General features: G+C 46.5%; 1 protein-coding gene across 2 annotated transcripts in view; it reads left to right on the top strand.

Moving 5' to 3' along the window:
• XPO6 (exportin 6) overlaps positions 1-16,332 on the top strand; it is a 100,028-nt gene that overhangs the window by 55,446 nt on the left and 28,250 nt on the right. For both annotated transcript variants that reach the window (XM_019754694.2, XM_074322979.1), the window contains 4 exons: positions 1,804-1,913; positions 10,897-11,005; positions 12,300-12,392; positions 13,490-13,559. In XM_019754694.2, the coding sequence (XP_019610253.2) occupies positions 1,804-1,913; positions 10,897-11,005; positions 12,300-12,392; positions 13,490-13,559 (382 nt within the window). The remainder of the gene's footprint in view (positions 1-1,803; positions 1,914-10,896; positions 11,006-12,299; positions 12,393-13,489; positions 13,560-16,332) is intronic.

Here is a 16,332-nt window from a genome sequence, read left to right as displayed (position 1 = left end):
CAGCGCTCTCCAGTGTTGTCACGTTGTCACCTCCTGGCTTGCCGAGCCCCTGAGGTGTCTGCATGAGCATATGCTTTCTGTCTTCCTGCTCCTTCTCTTATTGTATCATCCGCGATTCCTTCTTGGTCTTGCGCTTCTCCTGTTGCCCCTTCTTCCTAAAACTGCCTGCGATGGTGTGGCCTCGGAGAGGAGGGCGGGCTCCAGAGCAGAGTCTTCAGATCCACATTCTGGTTCCAGTTCTGGTTCTTATCTTGTCACCTTGGGCAGGTAACTTCACTTCTGAACCTTGGGTTCTTTATCTGTAAGATGGGAAGAAGAAAAAATACATCTGTCCACTTTCCAGGACGATCGTGAAGATCAAACTGACCAATGCAAATAACAACCACTGTGAACCACTGGGGGGTAAGAGTGGTGTCATTCACTAGTTTCCTGAAGGAACTGGCCCGGGTCTTCAGTGGTAAATCAGCCCTGGAATCCAAAAAGTAAATCTGAGCACAGGTACACTTTTAAAATGGGTCTGAGACGACATTTCCTGGCTGTGCCAGTTGAGTGTCATCCATCACTACCCATCTTATGTCCACGTGGCTCATTCATTGTTTTTCCTGCTTATTCTGCTTCATTGCATCTCCTGGATTTTTCAGAGACAGGAAACGGGTGTTTTGGGTGGCTTGTCAGTGGTCCTGACCGAGCAGAGCGGTCTGGCTCCGGGGCTGCCCTGTGGACTATGGGCTTGGAGTCTGCCCGTTCTCTAAGTTACAGTTTTCTGTCTCAGAACCAGCCTGGGTACAGAACTCCCACCGCGTGCGACCGCCTACTGTCAGGGACCTCTTGGGCACCTCACTCAATACATGCCCTTGTGAACTGGATTTCCTTATGGATCAGAAATGGAAGGAAAACTGATCCAAAGAGACGATGGTATTCTTTCTTTCCATATCTGATCCTGCCACCAATCACGTGGCTCATAAAGCAATGAAAAATAAAACCAAAGAACTTTTGCAGGTTCAAGAATTTGAGTGGCTGTGTAAGGGGTTGGGGGACCACAAGGCGAAACTGAGTATGGGTGAGAAGGACTAGATGTTGGCGAGCTTAACGCCTGGGTTTCGCCTGAAATAGAATCTCCAGGCTCTGGAAGTGGTTGGTGCGGGGGCCTAGCACACGGACCCTGCAGACACTTCCTCTTCTCTCCTTTCTTTGCCCTTATCAGCACCGGCTTAGAGCTTGCTGTTACGTGTTGCACACCCCTACTTGTACAGAGATAATGTCCAGTGGTCAGACTCAACCAGCTCATTGTCAGTCCGTTACATTGAGTTACTTTCCTGCTGTTCAGATGTGTCCACTTGGCACCTTTGGAGCCACTGAAACTTATTTTTGATTTTCTGATGGTTTGCCGTGGAAAGAGCGTTAGCTGGGGGAAAGCGGGCCTACTCCTTCCCCTGACCTTGAGTAAATCACGTCTCTGGATCTCAGTTCTTTTCTCTGTAAAACAGATTTGAAGTGGGTGATCTGTAAGAGCCCTCCTCAGCAGTCTCGGATCAAAGACAGGTGTTCGCTCGGCGTGTTTGTAACTGTGTCTGCCCTAAATAGCCGCTCCCTAATGATGTTTCCCATTGTACCCTTGTCCTGTGAGGGTGAACGGGGTCCGATTGGAAACACCGACTGTACGACACCAGTTATGGTTACCAGGACGCTGAGGGCATCTAGGCTCATGGTTGTAACTTTCTGGTGGAAGTAATCTGGTGGGTGTGTTTCTACGGAGTATTTGCAGTAAGTAATTTTATTGTCTGGATTTCTTTTGCACCATAGCCTACTCATGAAGGTTACTTCTCTTGCTTGGATATCTGGACGCTCTTTTTGGACTATCTGACAAGTAAAATTAAAAGTCGTCTGGGAGACAAGGAAGCAGTTCTCAACAGGTAAACCCCAGAAACATTGATAACTAGAAATAGACATTTTTGCCTATTTTTCTTACGGCCTAAAGGGGCAGCCATGCAGCCAGACCCTTTAGTGAAATTGAGTCACATGGGCTGTTTAGGTAGTAATGAGTATTTTCTTCTTCTTTTTTCCCCTTAAATATCTCATTTTCTGAAAACATATTTTTTTTTCTGATGAAAAAAGTAGTGAGTATTGTTAATTTTTTAAGGTGTGATAATGCTTTTGTGTTTGTTTCTTTTTAATGGCACTGCTTTAGAGATACAAATTGAAGTATTTTAGGGGACGAAATGATATGACACCTGGGATTTGCTCTAAAGTAATCCACTAGGGAGGAGGGGAAGTGGGCGGGCCACGTGTTGATAATTGACGTTGAACTTAGTTGATAGGAACTTGGGTTCCATTATATTCTTATTCCTTTTGTACATGTTTGAACATTTCCTGAAAGGTATTTATTTTAGAAACCAGGAAAAGATCGAAAAATATAGAAAAGATAAGTTATCCATAATCCCACCATCCAAGATAATGACTTTTGTACTTTTCATTGTATTTTTTTTTTTATTTTTAAAGATTTTATTGGGGAAGGGGAACAGGACTTGATTGGGGAACAGTGTGTACTTCCAGGCCTTTTTTCCAAGTCAAGTTGTTGTCCTTTCAATCTCAGTTGTGGAGGGTGCTATTCAGCTTCAAGTTGTTGTTCTTTTAGTCTTAGTTTTGGAGGGCGCAGCTCAGCTCCAGGTCCAGTTGCCGTTGCTAGTTGCAGGGGGCGCACAGCCCACCATCCTTTGTGGGAGTCGAACCGGCAACCTTGTGGTTGAGAGGATGCGCTCCAACCAACTGAGCCATCCGGGAGGCAGCTCAGCTCAAGGTGCCGTGTTCAATTTTAGTTGCAGGGGGTGCTGCCCACCATCCCTTGCGGAAGTCGAGGAATTTAACTGGCAACCTTGTGGTTGAGAGCCCGCGTGCGCTCCAACCAACTGAGCCATCTGGGAGGCAGCTCAGCTCAAGGTGCTGTGATCAACCTTAGTTGCAGGGGGCGGAGCCCACCATCCCTTGCGGGACTAGAGGAATTGAACTGGCAACCTTGTGGTTAAGAGCCCACTGGCCCATGTGGGAATCGAACTGGCAGCCTTTGGAGTTAGGAGCATGGAGCTCTAACCGCGTGAGCCACCAGGCCGGCCCTTCATTGTATTTTTTAAAAATAGAAAATGGGGAAATGCTTTTTCCCTATGTTTCTCAAGCCTGTTTTTCTTGCTTGCAGGCAGAAAGTATGTTTCCTGTGCACTGTGGTGATTATTTCATTTCAGAAATGAAACAATGAGCTAATGTGTCTAGAATGCTTGGCACATTCTGAGTGCTCAGTAAATGGTGTCAGTGTTGGGGGGTGGACACCGTGAACACCCACCCCTTCCCCAGAACCATGCCAGGCGGAACTGGGAGGAGAATCCCCTCCCGGGAAGAGGCTGGACCCATCCTTTAGAACCCTTTGCCCAGGAAGAGCCGAGGTTTTGAGTTTTTAAAAATTTTAAACAGAAGATTTGCATTCCAAGTTTCAACATTTGCACTTTGTCTCCTAACTTTAGTTTTGTGATTGCAAAATAGCTTCCAGGTTGCCATGGTGCTGGGTCAAATGTGGTTATGGGTAGTATATTCATGTATCAGAAACCTTATTATACAACAGTAGATCCTGTTTTTGATGAATTTGCCAGCTGTGAGTAATTGTGTTCTTGAATGAGATTCTTCAGAGAAAAGGTAATTCCACCAAATTGTCTTTCTTGGGATGCTTAGCAGTCTCATCCTTTGGTCTGGGAACTGTGCCTGATTTTGCTGTGTTGAGTGGTAGATATTCTTTCATATCTCAGGCTGTTGGAAGGATAACTTAGGGAAATTATTAATATGAAAATGCTTTTTAAAGCACAGTACGGTTGTGCTTTAGGTATGGAGAATATGGTTCCATTGAGCAAAGTACAGCAACAAAGTATTGCTATTAGATACACACTTACTCAAATTAGTGCACCAACCCGTAGAAGGAGCAGTGGTATAGAGTTTAAATTCCTTTTCTGCTTCATGGTCGCATTGTTACTTTTGGTCAGGTTATATGTGCTGAGCACATTTCCTCTTGCAAAATGAGCATACTAATTAATACCTCCGTTGAAGGATGGTTAGGATTCAGGAAAACCACGTGTGTAAGCTGCCTGGGACAGCCTCTAGCACGTGTAGGCACTCAGGAAATGGTTACAGAGGTGACCCCACAGTGATAATAGCTAGTGGGTGATGTGGCTGCCATCGGGCTGCGGTGGTGACCATGCAGTTAGGTGACAAGGGCCCCTGGACAGCCTGGAGCCCTCCTGCAGATGTGGACCTGTCTGCCCAGGCCCCTGTCATCCGATACAGGCTGAGCGCACAGTTGGCAGTGGCTCTGGCTGAGCACTTTACCCCTGAGGGATTCTTCTGTGAGCAGTTGATTATCATCCTAAGGCTTTCTAATTATGCGGGACCTTTTTTGTTTTTTAAACAGAACACTTATAACGCTTTTATGCCTTTAGTTAAACAAAAAAGACAAAAACCCCAAACCTTCAAAGCTGGTCTGTGGTTTATGCTGTTAGCGTAACCATCATCTGGGCACCTGCCTGTGAAACTTACATATTTTACCTGTTACCTCTTACACTGTACACGGATACAAGGCTGTGCTCCACAGGTTTTAAATGAAAGTCTGGAAAGTTTGACAGCCATTGTTCTGGGTTATAAAAGACCCCGATTATCAGAGTACGTGGTTTTGCAGAAGCAGCTGATAAGAGCACTGGCTCCTGGTAGTTACCACATTCGTTTTACCCAGGAGCTTATAAATGTGATCAGGTGTTTTGCAGCTGACAAAATATATCTGAGAGAAGTTGGTGCTTTTGGAATCACACTTGTGGCTTGAGTCAGAATTTCAGAAACAACTGATCTTGCTGGAAGTAGTCGAATGTTTTCTCTGTGTGTTCAGTGGGAAATGTAGGTGTGGTTAAGTCACAGAGGCAGCGCTGAGTTCCTGTCTCTTGTGGTTTAAAGGTTTCTCATCATTCATCACAACACAGTGGGGGCCACACGTGGAGAAGCACAAACCGTACGGGCATTTATTTTCAGTCTTTGGAGCGTGTTGGCTCTGCGTGTTCCTTGCTCAGTGAGAACGCTCAGAGGGTCTTGGTCAGAGCGGGTGGGGACTTCAGAGAGCTTGGTTCCCAGTGTTCATGGGATGAATGTTCTGTAACATACCCCGCTGAACGGAATTGCCGATGGGGCTCATGGTCCAGATTCACCATTTTCAAGTGGTGTGGAGAGACCTGAATTTTCAGTTTCCTTTTCTCATTTGTACTTTGGGGATGGTTGTACCTGTCTTACAAGTTGTTGAGAAAATTAAATGAACCAGTGTGTGTAAAGTATGCAGTGTGATCAAACAATACGGTGAATGTTTAAATTAAAAAAAATTTTATTACAGTAAAAGGCACATTGCCATTAACCGCCCTGAAGATACTCCCCCTCACTTTGAACACACTTATCCCATCGTTTTGCCACTTTCTGAAGCAGTTCTGGAAGTCCTCTTTCCTGAGTGTCTTCAGTGACGCTGTCGTGACTGCCTCGATATCCTGAATCATTTAACTTGGGGGAAGAGCCAGAAGTCACATGGTGCCAGATCTGGTGAATAAGATGGATGAGGACACACTGTAACATTTTTATTTGAACGAAAATGCTGTACAAGAAGTGATATGTGACATGGAGCCTTTCCGTTGTGATCACAAACCACGGTGGATGCTGCTGCCAAGTGCCATCCAACGGAAAGGCAGGATCTTCAATACGGGGAGCGACGCGACGAACCTTAGTAACAGTGTGGGACAAGTTTCAACTTGTTCGGTGCAGTCAGTCAGGTGTGAGCTATGGTTTAGAGAAGGTGTGTTTTAAAGTGTGCCGTAAATAATCCTCCATCATGACAACGCTCTGTGTCACACATCGCTGCTGGTACGGCGATTCTGTCAAATAAAACCATTATGGTGTGTCCTCATCCACCTTATTCACTGGATCTGGCACCAAGTGACTTTTGATGATTCAGGACATCAGTGCAGCCACAACAGCGCAACTGAAGATACTCATGAAAGAGGACGTTCCAGAGCTGCTTCAGCAAGTGACAAGAACGATGGGTAAGTGTGTTCGAAGGAAGGGGGAGTATTTCAAGGGAATTAATGGCAACGTGTCTTGTACTATAATAAATTTTCTTTATTTAAACATTCACCGTATTGTTTGATCACACTACGTACCTTGGCTGACAGTGAGTGCTGAGTAAATAAGTATTGGTTTTCTTCCCTTTTCTCTCCTTCCCTTCACTTTGTGCTTGTCAATGTGGAGGGAGTCACCTGTGTACAAACTTATTTTTACAGGAAGATGGGGCAACCTGAAGTGAGTTAAGCAACCTAACATTATTGAGCCATGGCCTGTAAACCTCTTTGTCTTGAGAACACGGGCAAGCTCTGGCCACAGACCAGCCAGGGATTCTGGGTGACATTAGATTGGACTGTAAACAAATGTAGGTGAGCGTGAGAAAAATTGCTGCCCCTTTTTTCCCTGCTTAATATAGTTTTCTGCTTAATAAAGAGGAAGTGCCATTATGACACATGGCGTTTTGCTACAACTAATAAAAGGTGTTAACCAGGTGTATGTCGGGTTCCAGTAACTTTCTAGCTCCTGCTACGAGAGGTTTGTGCTATTGACTGCCCCAGAGAGCGAGTGAATGGATCTTAGTTATTTCTTAGAGTTGAAAAAGCTATCTAGGATTATGCTTCAGTCCTTCGTAGTTATCCTACTTGGAACTTTGTTTATTGCCCGAGTTGTTTATTTCTTTGTTCGTTTGTTCTTTCATTCATCATATACTTACTGAGCAAACCTACTATGTAGTTGCCTTAACACGTACAACTTTATTTAACTCTCAGAAGAAGTTGGGGTGCTTTTGGAATCACATCTGTGGGCTTGATCCACACAGGCCTATAGGTTTATCTCCATTGTATGTTGAAGTGTTTGATGCTATAAATTTTCCTCTGAGCAGTGCTTTGGCTTCATCCATCAAATTTCAATATGTCCCATTTTCCTTTTCATTGTCCAATATATTTTTAAATTTCTCTTGAGATTTCCTCTTTAATTTCAAAATATTTTGAGAGTTTTCCATATATCTTGTTATTATTGTTTTCTAGTTGATATTGATCTGTAAACATAGTATAATTTCAGTTATTTTCCATTTGTTACAGTTTGTGTATGACCTAGTCTTCGTGGCGATTGTTCATCGTGCACTTGAAAAGAGTGTGTATTCTGCTGTTGTTGGGTGGAGTGTTCTGTGAATTTCAGTCAGGTCAGGCTGGTCGATCAATCATGTTCTACGTGTTGTTTTTATCTTGCTTGGTCCATCAGTTACCAAGAGAGGTGAATGCTCCTGGTATAATTGTGGATTTGTCCATGTCTCGCATCAATTCTGTCAGTTTTTGTTTCATTTATTTTGAGACTGTTAGTTGCACACAAATTTAATTTTCCTTTTCAATGTATCTATTGAGTGTCTGACTATATATCTCATTATATGAGATTTTTAAGTGGTTGCTCTGGGTATCATATATACTTCGCACATTTTTTGACCACTTCCAGTGTAATGTAGAAACCTCATCACCACGTAGATCCTTTCACGCTCCCTTCTTTATATTGAGGTTGCTGTATGTTTTACATCTGTGTACATTGAAAACCCCATCAGACAGTGTTCAGTGTTTGCTTTCACCCATCATTCATATTTTAAAGATCTTAACAGGAGAGAAATAGTCTATGGTATTTACCCAGGCGTTTGCCAGGTCTCTTATTTTACCTTCTTTCTTGAAGTTCCAGGTTTCTTTCTTATAATCATTTACCTTCTGTTAGGTAGGTGCAAAAGTAACTGCGGTTTTTGCAACTATTTTTTACCTTTTAAACCACAATTACTTTTGCACCAACCTCGTATTATATATTATCTCGGTCTGCCATAATGAAATACTGCAGGTTGGGTGGCTTCAAGAATGGAAGTCTATTTTCCTATAGTTCTGGAGACTGGAGGTGTTGGCAGATGCCGTTCTGGTGAGGACTCTCCCCGACTCACAGGGGCTGCCTTCTCTCTGTGTCTCCCATGGCCTTTCTTCTGCTCATGCACAGGACAGAGCGGGCAGGCACACACACGCCCTCGTGGCCCTTCATTTAGAGCTCTAGTCCTGTGGGATTAAGGCTCCAACCCTGATGACCCCATGCAACTTTCATTCCCTTTTTAGTGGCCCCATCTTCAAATACAGTCACACTAGGGGTTCAGGCTTCAACATAGGAATTTTGAGTGGACATAGTTCAGCCCATAACACCTCCCACCTGAAGAACCTCATGGAGGGTGGTTATAGTAAGTGCTGTAAACGTCGGATAATTCCAGCATCCGTGTCATCTTGAGGTTGGCACCTGTTGATTGTCTTTCCCTTGATAAAAGGGTCAGTGCCTTCTCGTTTCTTGGTGTGTTGACTTATATTTTGGCTCCTTTTACCTGTTTGTTCTACCAGCCTTAGACATGGTTTCCATCTCTGCTGTCCCCTTATGGTCAAAGATGCACGCTGAATTCCCAGACATCATACCCACAATTCAGGGAGCAGGAATGAGAGGGGGAAGTTGGACAAAGAAGCTTTCCCAAAGGCCCCACGTGGTGACTTCTTTTAATACGTCCTTGACCATACCCCTAATCTGCAAATGAGGCTGGGAAACGTAGTCTCACAGATGGATGGCCTCAATGCCCAGTGTTCTCTTACAGAGGAGGGAAGAATGGCTGCTGGGTAGGCAACTGGCGTCTGCCACCTCCATATGCTCCCCAGCCCTCACCCAACACTCGGGGGATGAGTCACCTTAGTGTGCTTCAGCCTGGTTCCCAGTCGGCTTTAATTTTCTAAGTGATATGGTTTTTTTCTGCAGCCATAGTTACCAACTACCAGTAAGGATTTTAGGTCTAACTTAGGGGTACCCTTTGCGTACAAAGTCTTTAAATTCCCTTTTAGCTCAATAAGACAGTTTATAGATGACAGATTTTATCTGTCCTCTAGTGTGAAGAAGATTTTCTTTCTTAGCAAAATTGTGAAAATGTTTTGGTTCATCATAGTAAATTATAGCACGCAACTTCTGTAATGTTAGGAATTTATGTCTTGAACAAATGGCAAATATAGGCTCCAGACTCAAGTGTTTGGTCTTACCTCTCTCTGAAGTCTACCTAAGTGGGATTTTGATTCTCTTGGCAATTTTCTCCACAAATAATTGCCTATTTTATTAGTGATTTTCCTGCCATCACTCCTTTTTTTTCCCCATGCTCTGTTGGCAATCTAGTCTCCGTTAAGTCTAGTCACTTACAAAGACCGAGGGAGTCATTGTTGGGGTGGGGAGAGTGGGCAGCATTTCTGTCTCTAGTGAAGAAATGATCTCTTCCCCCACCACACTCTGAAATGTCTTTAGACGGTCTCTCCAGAGTCTGGAACTCTTAGTCTAGATGGACTGCATTTGATATTGGCATTGGATACCTTTTAGCGTTGGTTATCTCGTTATCCTAATACTCACCTGAGTAGATTAGGTGGTTTATTAGAGTCCTGTCAGGAAAACAGAAACCACACTTAATTATTTTAGGAATTCAATGTAGGAAATGAATTAAACTGGCTTTAGGGGACTGGAAAAGCAAAAGGGGGCCCTGAGATGATACAGACGATAGCTACAGGAAGCAGCTCCACCCCTAGGACTAAGGTTTGGGTTTATTAAAATTGTCAGAAAAACACCATCAATACCACCTGCCTCTCACAGTTGTTAAAAGGATTGAATTATTGAATTAACTGATAGTTAAATATAGTACCTGTACTTCCCAAGACAACCACTGAGAAAATAACTAAAAAATATATGGTAAAAGAAATGGCAAAGGGCTTGCCCCGTGGCTCAGGTGTTTGGAGCGCCTGCTCCTAACGCCGCCGAGGTCACTGGTTCGACTCCCCCATGGGCCAGTGAGCTGCGCCCTCTACAGCTAAGATTGTGAACAACAGCTCTCCCTGGAGCTGAGTTGCCATGAGCAGTCGGAGATTGATGTGAGCTGCCGTGGGCTACCATGTGCTACTGTGAGTGGCCGGCAGCCGTCGAGAGCGGCTGACCACCAACCAACTGCCTCAGCGGGGTGGGGTGGGGTGTGGAGCACAAGGCTCATAACACCAGCATGGGCCAGGGAGCTGCGTCCTACACAACTAGACTGAGAAACTACGGCTTGAACCAGAGTGGGGGGGGGGGAGGCGGAAGAAGAGGAAAAAAAATGGCAAGGGAATTAAAATGGTATTCTAGAAAATACAAAAGAAGGCAGTAGTGGTGGGATTGAGGAACAAAAGATATGACAGAGAGAAAACAGCAAAATGGTAGAAGTCCTTCCTTATCAGTAATTACGTTAAATGTAAAAGATTAACTTCTCCAGTTAAAAAGCAGAGATTGGCAGAAGGGATTAAAAAACATGGCCCAACTCCATGTTGTTTGTCTCCAAGCGACTCACTTTAGTTTCGAAGACACAACTAGGTTGCAAGTGAAAGGATAGGAAAAGATAGTCCATGCTCACAATAACCAAAAGAGATCTAGCGTAGTTACACAGACAAAATAGACTTTAAGACAAAAATTGCTACCAGAGACAAAGGAGGACGTTATATAATGAGAAAAGAAAGGGTCAGTCCATCGAGGTGCCTGGAACACAGCTAAATAAAGAGAAACCTGCTGCTGTTCCACTGTCACATACACATGTGCCACCCCATCAGCTGAGTGTAGCTTAGATGCCGCTTGTATGTGACTCACACACACCCTTCACAGTGCGGGGGGCCTTGGGGGCCTTTTCAGACCCGACGCTCAAAGCCTGCTGTCACCTGACCTTGAATTCCTCCTGCCGCCACCCAGGTACGAAGACGCCCTCGGCCTCCTGCTCACGGAGGTGTTGCATCGAATCCAGTTCAGATACAACCAGGCGCAGCTGGAGGAGCTGGACGACGAGACTCTGGACGACGACGTAAGGGACACAGCCTCCCTGAGCTGTGGCCACTGTCACTCGCGCTCTGACAGGAGACTTGGAGCCTGTCAGCCTCTGCTGAGTCTTCTAAGCCAGTCATCTTAGGGCTTGAGTTGCACGTGTGATATTTGTATCCAGCCTGTCTCTTTGGGTTCATTAATTGTAAAAAACCAGTTTTTCAGGCATTTTGACCTGTGTGGTCGGGAGGCGTAAGTACACGTGTACATGGACGCGTGGTTTAGTGAGAGCTCTGTGTGCCTCCCGCTTCCCCTGCCTTGCGCCCGCGCCTGGCTGCTGGTGGAGTCGTCACGATAAGGCTAGAAGGAGGGGAAGTTGCTTCCGAGCACATTTTGTAAACTGCTCTCGTCAAGTCAGCCTTGAACTTACTGATGCCGGTGTCCCCCGCGGCGCTAAGGCCCCAACTCCTGTGCTCTTTGCTTGACCACGTGCGCTTTTAACATTTTCAAGTCACTGGTATGGCTTTCAAAAGAGCAGTGAGTGTGGCATTGTGAAGACCTTGAGGGAGCCGTGTCTACAGGGTTAGAAAGAGTCCCGTTCTCGGAACCAGGTATCCTGGGTGTGAATCTGCAACCTCGCATGAAGGAGACTGAGCTGTGGACATGGGATTTCTCTGAGCCTTAGTTTCTCATCTCCTGGAAGGGGGTGATATGTCGGTGTTGACAGTTATGTGAGGGTAACTCACAAGGCAGGAATGGCCGCGTGCCTGGTGCCTGGTGCCTGGTGCATAGTAGGTGCTTGTGAACTAGCTTCACTTCTTGTGAACTGTGTGATTGAGGCCAGTGCTTCTCGCACTTTCCATGGATGAGTTTCGCCGGGAGGGTTGGGCTGGGGACAGGACCCAGCATTTGCATCTCTGACAGGCCGTCTGCAGACCACACCTGGCACGGCACTGAGGTTATACTTACAGGAATGCAGTGTGGACTGGCTCAGAGGGCAGTGAGGGGCCCGGTCTTACAGTCGGGCTGCCGCAAAGGGGACTCGAGCATTTCCCAAGTGCCTTTTTATCTGTTCCTATGACTGTAGGGGATAGAGTCGGTTCATTCTGCGTGGATCATTTGCTTTCTCAGGAAAAAGCTTTTAATGACATTAATTCATTGGATTTAAGATATATTTTAGCTTGGCCTTTTTCAAGTACCAAATAACCTGGTTCCATCACTAGCCTTTCCTTCAAAATGTTCTGTCTGAGAGTGGCCTTAGGCCGAGGACAGGTGGGCAGGGAAGGTGACAAGACTCTGCCCGTTAGGAGAGCTGATCCTTCCGTGTCCCCCTGCAGCAGCAGACTGAGTGGCAGCGGTACTTACGCCAGAGCTTGGAGGTCGTGGCCAGAGTGATGGAGCTGCTTCCCACACACGCCTTCTCAACCCTGGTAAGTCACCATGTAGGGGGCAGGAGCCTCACGCTCTCCTTTCGCAGACAGTGTGAGGAGGAGGGCTGCTTTGTCACTGGTGTTACCAAAGTGAGTATGCCAAACAGAAACTAAGTGCCAGCCCCGACCCTTCCATTGATCAAATGTTAGCATTTTCTCGAAATATTTTAAGTCAACTTTGGGAAGCCCTGTTTTTCTTTGCGCGGCTCTGGGACGTAATGTGAGTGTTACTACTGCCTTCATCGGTGGTTTGACAGGCCAGGCCATAGAGGGTTTACTTCCACGAGTTACGCTGCTGAACAGCGAGCCGCTGGGAGGTGCATCCTGGCAGGGGCTGGCACTGCTTGCCTGTGCTCAGGTGCTGGCAGCTTCCATCACACGGCCCATTCATTCCCTAGGTGGTGCTTGTCTTGTGAGGAGATTTCTCTAACCTGTCTCTTCTTCACAGGCAAGCTAACCTAATGGGGGGCCGTGCATTGTGCAGCCGCTCTGTATCTCATGTTCTCCGATGGAAAGTGGCATTTTATTTTGTCATCTGCCTTTCTTAGGGACCTGTCACATTAGGTTTTATCTTCATGGGGAGTTAGCAGTTTAGAAAGAGAAGCTGCCGCCCTGGTTCTGAAGGTCCTGTCACTAAATGAGTAAGGGAAGCTGACTTCCATATAGTCCAGCCGTCTTCTCACTCGGCCTGCCTTTCACTAAAGGCATGTGTACATTTCTCTCAAAGGTCGGGTTTCCCTTGGACTTGGATTTGAAGGGAGCTAGGCCAGTCTCAGCTCCCAAAGGGGGAGATCATTGGGGGCTGGACGGCCTCTAGGAGCGTAATAGGCATACTTAGCATCCACTGTTTTGTTTAAAAATTTAAAAAAGTGTCAAACTGACGTTTTTTTTCTTAGTCCAAATATGACGTGGTGGTTTCAGTTGTGGGAACGGGGGGACACTGAAGGGAGCCACCTCTTAGCTGCCTGGAAAGGTTCCCAGGAGAACCTTTATCCCGCGCCTGCCCCCTCCCAAGGACTTGTACTGTTTTAATGGAAAAATGCTGTTAAAACTCACATTTATGATTTTGTTTTTAATCTTTGTTTCTTTGTTTTCAGTTCCCAGTTCTTCAGGACAATTTAGACGTTTATCTGGGCTTACAGCAGTTTGTAGTTACTTCAGGGTCAGGTAAACTCGTTTTTATTGTCTAATTTAACCAACATTCAAACAGATTGACTAACATTCAATTACTGCTTTCTGTACTGTCAGAACATGGTTTCTCCTCTGCCACCTCCCTGCTGCTCATCTCCCCTCACTTCTAAACAGAAAAAAGGAAAAGCCATGATAAAAAGGGGCACGGGGAGCTCAAAGATAAGCCTGTGACAGTCTGTTCCAGAGGTTTCAGTGGGGGCAGGAGATAATCTGGAGCAGAGGTGGGGCTTTTTAAAAACTCTGGCCCTTGGAGTATGTCCTGATGTCCTATAAATCTGCGGGTGTGCTGGGAAAACATGACCCAAGGCTGTGCCGTGACACACGTCTTCTTGTCTGGACGTCAGAGTCCAGGAGGACAGAAGAGCAGTCATGGAGCAGACCGGCCGGTGGGGAGCACCTGGAGCCCGGGGACCTTAGCGTCCCCCGTAGAAACGGCCGCTGGGAAAGCTCTGGGCTGCTGAGTACCCAGCTCACCTCTTGGGGTTTAGGGCTAGCACTTGTTTATTTATTGCTAGTAATGATAACAATAGTAGTAATAATGATAACCTCCATTTGTAAAACACTCATTCCATGCCACGCATTGTGTTATTTGCTTATGTTATCTTCTTTCGTTCCCTTAGCTGGCCTGTGAGGTGTTAGCATTAATACTCGTTAGCTCTATTTTACAAAAGAGGAAATCAGAGCTGCTCAAAGGTGTTAATTTACTCAGTCACGTAGCTCATTTCTGCTGGTCCCAAGATGGTGTGACGGGAAAGGATACCAAGTTGAATGAACTAAACTCGGACGTGCATCATGCCTGCTGCAAACACCAGACACTCACAGTGCGTTTGCAGACGCCCGGGCTGCCGGCGCATCTCCTGCAGTCATTCGCACTCCTCCTCCAGGGTTTTCCCTGCCGGAGTTGGCCTGGCCCTGGCCTGCAGCCCCGGGGCTGGGTGACTCTTGTTTCAGCCTGTCATCGAGCTGCAAGGTGCAGCCCGGCTCCTGGTCACTTTGTTTTTCATGGCACGGCCTCCCTGGGGTGCTCTTTCTGAGACCGCCCTTCTGGGTGGCCTGTGACGGCTTCTTTCCATGACTAGATGAGCTTCTAAATAATCCACTGGGCCCCTGGAGGTTGATGGGACTTGGCATGGCCCAAGTACAGGCCCTGGTTTTGTAGACAGGGCAAGAACAGCTTCTACAGAACTTTGCAGAGCAAGCACGCCTGTAAAATAGGTTGTCAACATGAATGAAAATCATTTGACTGTGTACAGATGCTACGGATGTTTCCAGAATCCATTCTTGGGAAAAAGCGCACCCTGGGGGTCTCTCCTAAAATGTACTCAGGACCCTGACGACACTGTTCTTGACCTTAAAAATAAAACACTAAGCATGTATTCCCTCCCCCCAGAATCGACCCCTCAGCTTCCTTTTTAGTGTGGTAGCTGCCTTTCGTATATTACATCGAGTCTGTCTTGAGGTGAAAATTTTCAGTGATGATTCTTAAATCCTTTTTCTGAGACATAGCCGATCACTTAGAGCTTCTCATCCGAGGAGGATAATCTGACTTAGTTTTCCCCAAGTGCGGTACCGTATCCCTGCTCATTTACTGGCAATTTCACAGTGTGCTAGGCTCTTCCAGATTATTTCTAAATCTCACCCTCGCCTGCTCCTTAGTGCAGACTCCAGTGGCACTGCCTCTCAGGCCACAGAAACACTTATTTCCTTTTTTAAAATGAGCTCTCCAATCCATAACGAAGTATTCTCCCATCCCTTGGTGGCTCCAAAGGCAAGTTTCCAACGCAAAGGCTATTAACAAATGGAAACTCTGAGTACATTCTGTCCCTGGTTCCCATGGCTGCTTACCCCCCACATAACTTGCGTGCTTATTAGCCTCGCAGCAGAAGCCACGGTGTCCTGTCCCCATAGGTTGTGGCCCACGCCTTCCACTCATATTTATCCTCCCGGCCTTTAATTCTTGGGTCTCCTGGAGCCTGTGTGGATGGCAGCCTCACTTTTTCTCCACTGCTGCTCACCTTCCTGCTTCCTCTTCCTCAGTCAAGTCCAAGGCAGACATGTCGCTGTGACAGGGCTGTTGCCGTGGGCTCCCTCACCCTGCCTATCTTTCCGTTCACCTGGCGTTTGTGCCCTTTCTGGCCCGAGGGATCCGTTCCTCTTGTGAGTGTGATGTCTGCTGTTCTCCTGAGATGTTTCCTGCCTGGGGCAGTATTTCTGCCCTGAGAAACCCTGTGAGCCCCTCCTCTTGGCCATGTAGACTGTCTGTCCTAACCAAGTGCTTCAGCTACAATATGTAAGAGTTTGGGACTTAATTCTTTGTTCTGCTTGGGTTTGTTTAGGGCCTGCCTTTTCCTTGGGGTGGAATGCCGCAAACCGCAATCGCTCATTTTCACACCTTCACCTCCCCAGCCCCCTCAGAAGGAGAAGACTGAACTCGCATGACAGGAGGTGTTTATTTCCAGGGCAGTGGTTTGCCAGGGAGCTCCTTTTCGGAGGTGGCTCAGAGTGCATGTGGGCAGCTTCAGGGGGTGGTTTCTGGAAGATGGGACTTGAGCGTGGCCATGATTTCTTCTGTTTCAAACCCACACGGAGCAGTGTTCTCACCTGAACGCCCCACTCTGCAGACTGTGCTGCTGGGGGGAGCCCTGAGCTTAGCCAAGTAGAGTAAGGGGGGGGATCTGAATGGCTTTCCGCAGTGGGAGCCCCAGCCTGCCTCCTCAGGGGGAGGGGGTGCCTGGTGACCTGGCAGTGG

The sequence above is a fragment of the Rhinolophus sinicus genome, linkage group LG18 (genome assembly GCF_036562045.2).
Source record: "Rhinolophus sinicus isolate RSC01 linkage group LG18, ASM3656204v1, whole genome shotgun sequence".
NCBI lineage: Eukaryota > Metazoa > Chordata > Mammalia > Chiroptera > Rhinolophidae > Rhinolophus > Rhinolophus sinicus.
Note: the sequence above shows the minus strand (reverse complement) of the source record. Positions and strands in the feature narration are given on the sequence as shown.